Source organism: Pleurodeles waltl, chromosome 1_2, assembly GCF_031143425.1.
Source record: "Pleurodeles waltl isolate 20211129_DDA chromosome 1_2, aPleWal1.hap1.20221129, whole genome shotgun sequence".
Taxonomy (NCBI): domain Eukaryota; kingdom Metazoa; phylum Chordata; class Amphibia; order Caudata; family Salamandridae; genus Pleurodeles; species Pleurodeles waltl.
The window spans coordinates 326,906,727-326,920,405 of NC_090437.1; the positions used below are offsets into that span (position 1 = coordinate 326,906,727).

General features: G+C 42.3%; 1 protein-coding gene across 12 annotated transcripts in view; it reads left to right on the plus strand.

Annotated features, from left to right (window-relative positions):
* The window catches only part of MPDZ (multiple PDZ domain crumbs cell polarity complex component), a 1,044,214-nt gene that overhangs the window by 924,091 nt on the left and 106,444 nt on the right, over nucleotides 1-13,679 (plus strand). For all 12 annotated transcript variants that reach the window (XM_069238948.1, XM_069238974.1, XM_069239000.1 and 9 more), the window contains 2 exons: nucleotides 3,286-3,382; nucleotides 4,446-4,486. In XM_069238948.1, the coding sequence (XP_069095049.1) occupies nucleotides 3,286-3,382; nucleotides 4,446-4,486 (138 nt within the window). The remainder of the gene's footprint in view (nucleotides 1-3,285; nucleotides 3,383-4,445; nucleotides 4,487-13,679) is intronic.

The window sequence follows — 13,679 nt, forward strand, 5'->3', positions numbered from 1 at the left end:
TGCGCAAATTCAACAGTATTTAGGGGTGATACTAAATACTCAAAAAGCGCTTGCAAGCCCAAATCCATGAAGAATACAAGCATTTCACAATATATTGGCTCAAATACAAACAGGCCAACAATACACTGTTAAATTTGTGATGAAAGTATTGGGCATGATGGCATCCTGCATTGCCATTGTTCCACATGCAAGACTAAATATGCGGCCCTTGCAACAGTGCCTTGCACAACAGTGGTCACAGACACAGGGTCAACTTCAAGATCTAGTGTTGATAGACCGCCAAACATACATGTCCCTTCAGTGGTGGAATTCCACAAACCTAAACAAGGGGTGGCCATTTCAAGACCCTGCGCCTCAGACCACACTTACAACAGATGCATCAATGATTGGCTGGGGAGCTCACCTCAACAATCACAACATTCAAGGACAATGGGATGCCGAACACAAACAGCTACACATAAATCACTTAGAGTTGTTAGCTGTCTTCCTAGCACTCAAAGCTTTTCAGCCTCTTCTCACTCAGAAGAATATCCTTATCAAAACAGACAACATGACAACCATGTACTACCTAAACAAACAAGGAGGGAAACATTAGTCCCAACTCTCTCTCCTAGCCCAAAAAATTTGGAAATGGGCAATCCACAACCAAATTCACCTGGTAGCACAATACATTCCAGGGATACACAACCAATTGGCAGATGTTCTCGGCAGAAATCATCAACAAACACACAAGTGGGAGATTCACCCTCAAGTACTTCAAAAATACTTTCAATAATGGGAAACACCGGACATAGATCTGTTCGCCACCAGCAAAAACGCAAAATGCCAAAACTTCGCATCCAGATACCCACATCCCCTATCCAAGGGCAATGCTCAATGGATCAATTGGTCAGGGATATTTGCTTATGCTTTTCCCCCTCTCCCACTCATTCCATTTCTAGTCAACAAACTGCGTCAAAACACGCTCAGTCTGATACTCATAGCACCAACGTGGGCACACAACACTATTAGACCTGCCAGTAGTACTACACTCCAAACTCCCAAACAGACCAGATCTGTTGACACAAAACAAAGGGCAGACCAGGCATCCAAATCCCAACACACTCAATCTGGCGATTTGGCTCCTGAGGTCATAGAATTTGGGTATCTACAACTACCAACAGAATGTATGGAAGTAATTAAGCAAGCAAGAAAACCCACTACCAGACAGTGCTATGCCAACAAATGGAAAAGATTTGTATACTAGTGTCAATCTAATCTTACAGCATCAGTACAAGATATTGTATGCTATTTGCTTCATTTGCAAAAATCAAATTGAGCTTTTTCTTCCATAAAAATACATCTCACGCAATTTTCAGCATATTTGCAAAATATACAGCACAGCTCTCTATTTAGAGTTCCTGTTATCAAAGCCTTCATTGAAGGATTAAAATGCATCATCCCACCTAGAACACTTCCAGTGCCTTCATGGAATCTAAACATAGTGCTTATGCGACTGATGGGCCCACCATTTGAACCTATGCACTCATGTCAAATACAGTTCTTAACATGGAAAGTCGCCTTCCTAGTCGCAATTACATCATTGCGAAGAGTTAGTGAAATTCAAACTTTCACAATTGAAGAACCGTTCATACAAGTACATAAACATAAAGTCGTACTACAAACTAACCCTAAATTTCTTCCTAAAGTAGTATCACCTTTTCATATCAATCAAACAGTGGAACTACCAGTCTTCTTCCCACAGCCAGATTCTGTGGCAGAGAGAGCCCTGCATACATTAGATATTAAAAGAGCTCTAATGTATTACATAGATAGAACAAAATCATTCAGGAAAACTAAACAGTTATTTGTCACCTTTCAAAAACCTCATACTGGTAACCCCATTTCAAAGCAAGGTTTAGCAAGATGGATAGTAAAATGCATCCAAACATGTTACCTTAAAGCTAAAAGACAACTCTTAGTTGCACCTAAAGCACATTCCACAAGGAAAAAAGGGGCTACAATGGCCTTCTTAGGAAATATACCAGTGGCTGAAATATGTAAAACAGCTACTTGGTCAACACCACATACATTTACTAAACATTATTGTGTCGATGTTTTAGCAGCACAGTAGGTCAAGCTGTACTCAGAACATTTTTTCAAACAACTTCAACTCCTACAGGCTAACCACCGCTTTTATGGGAGGAACAACTGCTTTTTAGTCTATGCACAGCATGTGTATCTGCAGCTACACATGCCATCAAACGGAAAATGTCACTTACCCAGTGTACATCTGTTCTTATTTTTGAGCTGTGACACATATGTAAATCGGGAGGAACTCTACCTACTGAATTTGTTTAGGAATCATTCATTTAGTGATCCGGTGAGTTCCTAGTGGTGGTGCAGTCGGATGGCAGGTGATAGTGCAAGAGGGGTTTTCACTTTATAAAAATCTGCTGCTACTGCTGTTCTGAGCAGCATACACTTTGAAACTCCAAAAAAAAAAGCAATATGAATTGGTCTTGTGTATCCTAAAATTGTAGAGACAAAGAGGTAGAGTCTCTCATGGGCATATCTAAGAGGCATCATGGGGCACCATAAAAACATTTGCAATGCAGCGTCTGACTCAAGTCCTAATACTGCAGTTTTGAAGGAGCAAAATAGAAAAACTGCCAAACTCCAGTTAGAATTACACTTTTTATAAGCAGGTGCATTGTTTGTGAGGGAGGTGCAGTCCTTGTATTTGGATCAGCCTTTGGGTATCATGCTCATTAAAAGAGAAGTATACAGGTGTGTATAGTACGTGGAATAATCATTAGTTATATTGACAATTGTTTGTCCTACATAAATGTTACAAAAGATATATATGAATATAAAATGTTCTGTATATTATACAAATCTACAGTTAACACTCATTCAAAGGTTGTCCATATTAACAGCTGCCAGTCTGCTTTTATTGCTGTTAGAACTAGTGCATGATCTTTTGGCATTCTTTACCAGTATAAAATAGAAAACATGTGCATTTGAATCACCAATAAATGAATAAAATCTTAATTGTAATTGATTTTTCCTAAAGATCTATTTAAGTACATGCATACTGCGTTTTCTAAAACAAATGTAAAGATGAATTTATTAACAATAACCAGAAACATTGAGAAATGTATTCATTACATGTTGCAGAGGAAAGACTGCTGTTTTTAATTGCACTGCATGTCAAAAGAAGATCTCAACAAGTAACAATGTTTGATTTAAATATTCATTTTTAAGGCGTCTTAATAAAATAATTCATGTCCTTATTTCTTGAAGGCCAGTGAAGAAAGCGGCAGCCTGACTTCTTTCACTTTTCCTGCTGCTACATCCAGCATGCCTGATGCACTGGAAAATGAACCCAAAGCACTTGCCAGTAAGATTTGTTTTGTTTTTTATGATTTTACTAGTATTGTAGTTTATAGAATTATTCTTGGTTTTTAAATTTGCATATAGATAATTGAATGATGTGATATTTAATAGTGAACTTCCCTGCTAGTGGCATGCATGTTTATTGATCTCAGCACTAAGAGTTGATTCACGTTGAAGGAAAGTAAAATAGCTACTTATTGGAAAAACAGATCACTGTACCTTCAGACATTCATCTTCACACTGGCATCTAGCAAAACAAATATATGAAGTCTTTCATAAATACAAGCTACATTCTGTTCTAAACCATCCAGTAAGGACACACAGAAATTTTAGAACAGCGCTCAAATGTTAGAAGCTAAGGTTGAGTTTTAGAGCTTAGGTATAAACGACAAATTAACAGGCAATCATGTTTAGTGATGAGGGGGTCATCTTTAAATCAATAATGTTTGTGTTTTCAGAAACAGAAATGTGTAGTCTGTGACAAAACCCCTTGATTAATTATATATATCTTTACAGTTCTGTATTTGCAATGATTGGCTTGTATTGATAATTTTCATATTACATTATATATGAACAAAAATGCAACAGTTGTTCTGTCAGCAACATATACTTTTTTATTATTTCTCTTCGTAAAGCAACATTACTTGTTCTGCATTTTAAAAGGAGTAACACATTGAATTGCTTCCATATAAATCATGGCTTTTGAAATTGGATTTGATATTTAAAGAATGTTTTGCTTCAGTGGTAACTATATTGCTTAGTGCTATTGTACTGGTGGCCCTCAGTTCTGTCTAAAGATCCAAAAGAGGAGGAAGTAATAGAAACTGAGTTCTGCGTCCTTTATTATTATTGATATGTCATTCAAAATCACAGTTGGATCACTTTTTGTTTTTTTCCAAAACAACTTTCCTCTTTTATGTCACAAGTGAACTTGCTACTCTTTGATGAGAATGTACCACTACTCCTTTGGTAGGCATCAAACTTTAGCTTTGTTGAGTTAGAACACCAAGGGAAATGTACAACTTGCTGTTGCTGACTGTTAACTTGTTTTAATTGTTTTGTTTCAGCTTCTGAAATACAAGGTCTCAGGACTGTGGAAATAAAGAAGGTACGTTAGAACATAAAACACTTATTGGTAGGATATTAAATGTATGACTGTACACAGAGAGGAATGTTTACATTTTCATTAAAAAGGCTTCACAAGAAGCAGCAGAATCCATAGTATTCACTACAAGATCTGGTTGAAGATAATAGTAATAATTTTGTTAATTTACCTTTAAGTAGCTCTTGCCACAGAGTTTGCTAATTCATATAATGCAGATATCAAGTGGTTCTGATATATTAGTAGTCCTCAGTTTTAGCACACAGAAGTACATGTGACAAACAATCAAATGCTATATAATGAAACACTGAGAATGTAAACAAAAGTCTACTACATTATACTGAAGTAGCTTCCAGGTGAGCCCTTTATAAAACAAGAAAAGGTAATATAACAAACTAATGTTTAGTGCAGCTATATACATTCCATGTTAGCTATTTAGACTCTGAAGTTGGCTTGCTGTTTCTAACTCCCTCCACAGCATCATGAATGATTGTGTATAGCCTTATAAAAGGCCTACTTCGAGTTATTTTAAGATTATTCAAATACTTTAGTGACAGTGTCTTTAATACTGAAGATTTACCTAAACAGTGTACCCTCTCCGGTAGAAACACAACCACTGGTCAAAGTCAAAAGCATACCCGAAATTCAGACCCCTTGGCAGAGACTTAACCTCCTGTCAGCAAGGTGACCTCCCAGTTAATGAGACAGAATTGAGGACCTAAATCTGGACTTCTTATGACTCAGTAATGTCTAGGCCAACAATCCCAAGCAATACTAGGTATCCTGGTTCCATCTGGTGACACCATAATTAGAACTAGTAGACAGAAGAGCATTTTAGGTGGCAAGGGATTAGTACACCCCAACAACCCAGCCTGCAAAAAAAAAGTACACCTCATTTCACATCCAGCGAAAATGTTAATGTCTTGAAACGTCTCCCTTAACCTAAACATTTGAATGCATTTTATCTATACTCTCTCACATCTCACAAAAAACAGATCTCATTGTCAGTCTAACAGAGCAACAAATGCAAATTTTTCCTAATACAACTTGAAAAAGGGCTCCAAAATTCTATGCCTAGACAACAGTGTACCTATTTAAATTCTGAACCTATTTATCCTTGATCAGATTAATGTAAACTATTAAAATCCCATCAGCGTGGCTTTTTTGGGGGCGTTTCATTATCTCTACGGATATTTAATTTCAATAAGTTCATCCAGCATCACACTTTACAGTTAAATCTGTCCCAATGAGATGTATCAAATAAATCAAGGGATGCATAATTGCACATTCCAAATGGAGTACTACTCTGTGAATGTGACAAATATACGTTTTAGGGCATACACCACTTCCACAGAAAGTCCTGGAACAGTTTATATCTTCACAAAGAAGTTTGTATTCCCGGCCAATTTAATTCCTTTCCAGGATCATCAGGTACTGCAACATCTTCATACAGTAACTTTTCAGCCAATTGTAGGTTGTAATCAATTGTCAGCCAACACGTTTCGTCAATGGGATTAACACTTCAACAAACATGTATTGTACTAACACCACAATTTCACCCTATGGCACAAAAAGTGGAAACCAATTTTGAAATAAAATGCTTCCAAGCACCCAATTGTTGAATCATTGTTGTGCAAAAGGTGCAAATAAACTAATTTGTATTGATAATATTCATGCGTCCAAAGTAGAACATTACAAATCATACAACTTCATAAGAACAATTATATCACTGTAGGAAGTTGGCTCTGTATGCACTATTTCAAAGTAAGGAATAGTATGCACAGAGTCCAAGGGTTCCCCTTAGAGGTAAGATAGTGGCAAAAAGAGATAATATTAATGCTCTATTTTGTGGTAGTGTGGTCGAGCAGTAGGCTTATCAAAGGAGTAGTGTTAAGCATTTGTTGTACATACACACAGGCAATAAATGAGGAACACACACTCAGAGACAAATCCAGGCCAATAGGTTTTGTTATAGAAAAATATCTTTTCTTAGTTTATTTTAAGAACCACAGGTTCAAATTCTACATGTAATATCTCATTTGAAAGGTATTGCAGGTAAGTACTTCAGGAACTTTAAATCATTACATTAGCATGTATACTTTTTTCATAAAACACAATAAGCTGTTTTAAAAGTGGACACTTAGTGCAATTTTCACAGTTCCTGGGGGAGGTAAGTTTTTGTTAGTTTTCACAGGTAAGTAAGTCACTTACAGGTTTCAGTTTTTGGTCCGAGGTAGCCCACCGTTGGGGGTTCAGAGCAACCCCAAAGTTACCACACCAGCAGCTCAGGGCCGGTCAGGTGCAGAGGTCAAAGAGGTGCCCAAAACGCATAGGCTTCAATGGAGAGAAGGGGATGCCCCGGTTCCGGTCTGCCAGCAGGTAAGTACCCACGTCTTCGGAGGGCAGACCAGGGGGGTTTTGTAGGGCACCGGGGGGGACACGAGTTCACACAAAATGTACACCCTCAGCGGCACTGGGGCAGCCGGGTGCAGTGTAGAAACAAGCGTCGGGTTTGCAATGTAAATCAATGAGAGATCAAGGGATCTCTTCAGCGTCGCCGGCAGGCAAGGGGGGGGGGCTCCTCGGGGTAGCCACCACCTGGGCAAGGGAGAGGGCCTCCTGGGGGTCACTCCTGCACAGGAGTTCCGTTCCTTTAGGTGCTGGGGGCTGCGGGTGCAGGGTCTTTTCCAGCCGTCGGGATTTTAGAGTCAGACAGTCGCGGTCAGGGGGAGCCTCGGGATTCCCTCTGCAGGCGTCGCTGTGGGGGTTCAGGGGGGACAACTTTGGTTACTCACAGTCGTAGAGTCGCCGGAGGGGCCTCCCTGAAGCGTTGTTTCTCCACCAGTCGAGTCGGGGTCGCCGGGTGCAGTGTTGCAAGTCTCACGCTTCTTGCGGGGAGTTGCAGGGGTCTTTAAGTCTGCTCCTTGAAACAAAGTTGCAGTTCTTTTGGAGCAGTGCCGCTGTCCTCGGGAGTTTCTTGTCTTTCTTGAAGCAGGGCAGTCCTCAGAGGATTCAGAGGTCGCTGGTCCCTTGGAAAGCGTCACTGGAGCAGGGTTCTTTGGAAGGCAGGAGACAGGCCGGTAGGACTGGGGCCAAAGCAGTTGGTGTCTTCTGTTCTTCTTCTGCAGGGGTTTTTCAGCTCAGCAGTCCTCTTCTTCTTGTAGTTTCAGGAATCTAAATTCTTAGGTTCAGGGAAGCCCTTAAATACTAAATTTAAGGGCGTGTTTAGGTCTGGGGGGTTAGTAGCCAATGGCTACTATCCCTGAGGGTGGGTACACCCTCTTTGTGCCTCCTCCCAAGGGGAGGGGGTCACATTCCTATCCCTATTGGGGGAATCCTCCTTCTACAAGATGGAGGATTTCTAAAAGTTAGAGTCACTTCAGCTCAGGACACCTTAGGGGCTGTCCTGACTGGCCAGTGACTCCTCCTTGTTATTCTCATTATTTTCTCCGGCCTTGCCGCCAAAAGTGGGGGCCGGGGCCGGAGGGGGCGGGCAACTCCACTAGCTGGAGTGTCCTGCGGTGCTGGCACAAAGGGGTGAGCATTTGAGGCTCACCGCCAGGTGTGACAGCTCCTGCCTGGGGGAGGTGTTAGCATCTTCACCCAGTGCAGGCTTTGTTACTGGCCTCAGAGTGACAAAGGCACTCTCCCCATGGGGCCAGCAACATGTCTCGGTTGTGGCAGGCTGCTGGAACCAGTCAGCCTACACTGAACAATTGGGTAAAATACAGGGGGCATCTCTAAGATGCTCTCTGTGTGCATTTTTTAATAAATCCAACACTGGCATCAGTGTGGGTTTATTATTCTGAGAAGTTTGATACTAAACTTCCCAGTATTCAGTGTAGCCATTATGGAGCTGTGGAGTTCGTTTTTGACAGACTCCCAGCCCATATACTCTTATGGCTACCCTGCACTTACAATGTCTAAGGTTTTGCTTAGGACACTGTAGGGGCATAGTGCTCATGCACATATGCCCTCACCTGTGGTATAGTGCACCCTGCCTTAGGGCTGTAAGGCCTACTAGAGGGGTGACTTACCTATGCCACAGGCAGTGGGAGGTTGGCATGGCACCCTGAGGGGAGTGCCATGTCGACTTAGTCATTTTCTCCCCATCAGCACACACAAGCTGGCAAGCAGTGTGTCTGTGCTGAGTGAGGGGTCCCTAGGGTGGCATAAGACATGCTGCAGCCCTTAGAGACCTTCCCTGGCATCAGCGCCCTTGGTACCAGGGGTACCAGTTACAAGGGACTTACCTAGGTGCCAGGGTTGTGCCAATTGTGGAAACAATGGTACATTTTAGGTGAAAGAACACTGGTGCTGGGGCCTGGTTAGCAGGGTCCCAGCGCACTTCTCAGTCAAGTCAGCATCAGTATCAGGCAAAAAGTGGGGGGTAACTGCAACAGGGAGCCATTTCTTTACAATCACCAATTCACAGAATTCCATTAATTCACTCGTAGTTCCTGCCAAATCATGAAGCAGTCATCAATATAGCGACCCAAATATAAAATGGAAGTGTTCCACCGGGCGCCTCATGGGCCCCAGAGCCACTCCTCCTCCAGCCACCCCATAAAAGAGGGTTGCGTAGGAATGTGAGATCCTCGACCCCATAGCCACCCCCTGTTTCTGTTTATACCACTCTTTCTTAAACAGAACAAAATTGTTATTCAAAATCCAATCCACCATAGATAGCAGCATTTCTGTATGTTCTCATAGACTGGCTGATCTTGTGTGAAGAATGTGTCTTAGTGCATGTAAACCCAAGTCATGTCTTATACATCTATATAATGCAACAACATCTAGGGCCTGATTAAGACCTTGGTGGAGGGGAATATTTCATCCCAAATGTGACGGATATCCCGCCCGCCATATTGCAACTTCCATTATACCCTATGGAACTTGCAACACAGCGGACAGGATATCCATCAAATTTGGATTAGAATAATCCCCTCCGCCAAGGTCGTAATCAGGCCTCTAATGTGATCATGATCATACTGGGGTCCCATTGGACATCACTCAACAAGCTCAATATATGTTTAATATCTTTTATAAATGATGGAAGATTCAATACATAGGGTTGTAAAAATATATCAACAAACTCCGATATTCTTTCTGTTGGTCCTCCTATGCCACACACTATAGGCCTGCTAGGAAGGAAAGGCAGATCTTTATGAATCTTAGGCAAAGTGTACAAACATGGGTACCGAGGACGGTCCACCCATAGATACATGTACTCATCCTTATCCAGTAGGCATTTGTCATACCACATCTTCAGACATTTATTCACTCTACGGGTAAGATGTGATTATGCGTCAGTTTCTCATAGCAAGTGATATCCGCTAATTGCATGTAAATCTCAGGTTCATAGTATTTACGATTCTTAACTACAATATTGCCACCTTTATCAGCTTGCCTTATCATCAAACTATTATCTCTTTGCAGATATTATCAAGGGATCTAAGTACATCTGGCAATCTTTTCTGACCTACTTTATCTAAATCCTTGCACACTGATTTATAGAATACCTCTATACTATTATCATTGGCGGAAATCGGAGTCCATTTAGATTTGTTTTTCAAACCACTGGTAATATTATAATCAATTTGGATATTCAGAATCTCTGAAATCTTTAATACTGTTGTAGGGTCATCTTCGTAATCTGTAATGGATAATAGAGTAACCATATCATGAATATCTTGAATAAAGAATGCACTAAGCTCCGTGAATGTGCCATAAATGTATCCAGTAACTGTAAACCAGGATAAAACATAGCTCTGTTTTTTCAAACTAAGAAATGTATTTCCAATGAGACTAAAGGGCAGTTTCCCAGGTTATTCCAAAGGAGTGGGAAGGAACTGGGATCGAATGGCTCTTGTTATGTGGATTGCTCTTGAACTCCTTCTGCCAGGCTCTGGCAGGAAACAGAAGTAAGGGAGCAAGAGACCCAGGCACTGCAGAAGGCAGAAAGTGTCTGATAGAGAAGAAGCCAGGCGGTATAGCCTTCCTAGCCATGGTGGAAACTTTGGCCCCCGTAATAAATCACATTGGTCAAGTAGGTTTAACAGAAGTCCACTTGGCATTGAAAGCACTTTTTCGTTGGTGCAATACAAGAGTAGTTATTTCACTGTCATCAGTTTTATGTGTTTGCCAGAAGATATATCTAAGTGGGCATTAGATCCAACATTTCGTCTTGTTAAGCAACACCATGCAGAACTTGGAGTGTGTGTCCCGAACATGTTGGCTAAGTTTGCAAAGGTCATTTGTATGTTAAGGTAGATGGCATTCAGATACAAAACAAGGTGTATTTGGTCCACTATTGTACAAGGTAGACAACTCTTGCTTTGAGACGTATTCCCACTCAGCTAAGGATGATGTTAGTGCATGCATTACTCTCTTCCTTTTAATCTCACACCTAGAACATACAATAACAATTTTCAGAAAGCCATAAAGTAATATGTAAGTTGCCACTGAAAGTGTAAATGTCTTTATTTCTGTTTCTTATATTGTTTTCTTGTTTTGTTGTGGTATTATTTTGCCAGAGCTCTTGTGCTTCTGCTGGTGTGATATATTTATTTGTAATGGTAATTAATTAGCAAGCATTGGCAAAATTAGTAGAGCTACCCATATATTCATGTGATGCATGTATTTTCATGATACTAAGCTATGTTATTGGCTAAGTTGCCATATGATGCGAGAGGATTTGAGCAGTAATGGAAGGAGAAGCCTTTCCTAGATTTAATTAAATTAATAATATTAGAGTATTCCACTCCGAAGGTTCACCAATGTTAGCCTCCCATCTAAGGTGGAAGGGCCTTCATGTTTTCCCCTGACTTCATGATTGGCTGATTAAGAGCATAGGCAAGCAACAATGCTTAGCCCACACCCAAGATGCCGTCTCCCTGATTCCTGCCTTGGGATTCACTAAGTACCACCTACAACCCCTCTATGTTTATCCGTTCCAGGGGTCACATACTCAGTGCAGTCACAGGAAACACCTACCTCAGCCTACAAAGGGTGGTGGCATTCGAGCAGTTCTTACCTTTGTTTGTGGCATGTGTGGCTGTAGATATACATGCTCTGCGTACTACTGTCATCTAGTATTGGGCTCAAACGTTGCAGGTTTTTTTTTCACAGAAATCTTTTGAATCATTTGGTCTTGGTGACTCCTGCTCTGAATGTAGATACATTTGGTCACAGACTCCTTTGTTAGATTGTTTATCTCTGTCATCAGTTTCTGATGTGATCCAGTGCGCTCCTGGTTTCAATTAGTTTGTTTGTTCTAGTCATGGCCTTGAGTCCGCTGACCTCAAACCCATCGTGAGAAAACTCTTCGACGCATTTTTCATCTTGGGGTGCCAGTCCCATCAACAAGTGGCTGGGCCTCTCAGCTCTGAGGGCCTTTTGGGCCACTGTGTGCTCTGGGCTCCCTTCGGAGAATGAATACGCTCTTGGGTAATGGAATGAATGCCCTTCAAGAGATGCCGCCAGTCTCACTCTATGTATCCCTAGGCCTACCTTCACACAATCTGCAGCTTGTGACTATCGCTGGACCACAACAAGAGCCATTATGACTGCTGCGCAGTGGTTTGCAACAAGAAGACCTTACATCAGTGCCATCATCAATGGTGGGCACACAGCATGGCCCAGTCCTTTTCGGAGACATTCAGCTTCTTCAGTCAAGCTGATACGCTGGGTGCCAAAGAACAGAAAAAGGCATTCGATGAGTTGCTCAAGCTCCCAGACCACCAGCCCAGCCCCAGATACATACACTGCTACGCTTGTGAGTCCAACGAGGAGTTCTTCCAAGAGGAGGAAGAGGCACCTTCTAAGGATGCTCCATCTACCTCTGTCTGCTGTGGTCCATGTGTGAAGGCCACGCATGAATACTGTTGATGGCCCAGTCCCCTCTATCCCTCATAAGCAACTGTACATGAGAACTGAGCACCACCCTTCTTGGGAATGGGCGTTGAGCTCGGTGCTGAAACCGCTACCACCTTCTGGTGTGCTGCTGTAGTCCAGTGCTGGTCGATACTGAGCCTAGGCCTTGGAGCTAAGGAAAGACTTATCCAAGGTCCTCAATTTTGAACCAGCCTCAAGCCTGAGGACGCCCGTCGAAGCTGAAAATATCACCACCGAAACAGCATCTGCCTTTCTCAATGTCAAAGCATACTGCCCTCGATTAAGAGGAAAGTCGAATCCTCGAGCAGCTTCAGCAGGAGATGGATGAGAGACAGAGGAGGATTGTGATTCATCCATGCACCGGCAAGATTTCTACCTCAGAGAAGGCGATGCCCAAGAAATGCAATCTTGCCTTCGAAGAAGTCAAGCTATTGGGCACTCCTTGTTGCCCAAGAGACCTAAGGACACACCATCAGCTCCTCCTTGTCCTCCTGCCCCTCCTCTACCACTTTAAACTATTACTTTACCTCCACCACCACCTCCCTCCTCACATATACCTTCTTCTCAAAGACCTCTGAAGACCTACTCAGACACTGGGAGCCCCAGCCCTTATCCCCAGCTGAAGACTTTGTCTCCTTTTACCTTGGTGCTACAGTAGATCTCTGGGAGGACTATGACATGCTCCCCAGTAGATCCTGGTCAAGATCATGTCCCTGCCAGGGCCTCCCCCCAGATGATACTATGGCATGCCACAGTGTTACCCATGCATTGCTGCCTACCATAAGGTGCAGATGTATGCTACCCCTGAGGAGGATGACTTACTGGTAGGGATGCTCTCTAAGTTTGAGTGGTTTGCCCAATATATGCGGATGCTCAAAAAGATGATCAGATCTGCCCCTGAGATCTGTAAGGAGCCGGCCAAATCTTATGTGGTCATGCCACACACTGAGAAATAGTAGAAAGCTGTGCCCTTCTGTTCTGCTTTACATCAGGGGTCATGTCCTATTTGACTCCTTAGTGGTCACCACCACTATGAAGTGAACAGCTGCACAAGCCACTTAAAACCCTCTGCCTCCTGTCAAGGAGAACAAGTGGATTGATGCTACAGGGAAGAGAGTAGCGGTGAGTGTGGCCACACACCGGTGCATCGTCAGTTCAGTACACCTTTCCAGGTATGACAGGGTGACTGGGAGGAGAAGGGTGTGCACCTGCAGCACCTCCCTGACCAGCCTCATAAGAGCGTGAAAGAGCTGGTTTAGGAACGTTAGGCCTATGAGGTGAACTTTGGATGCTGCCATTAGGT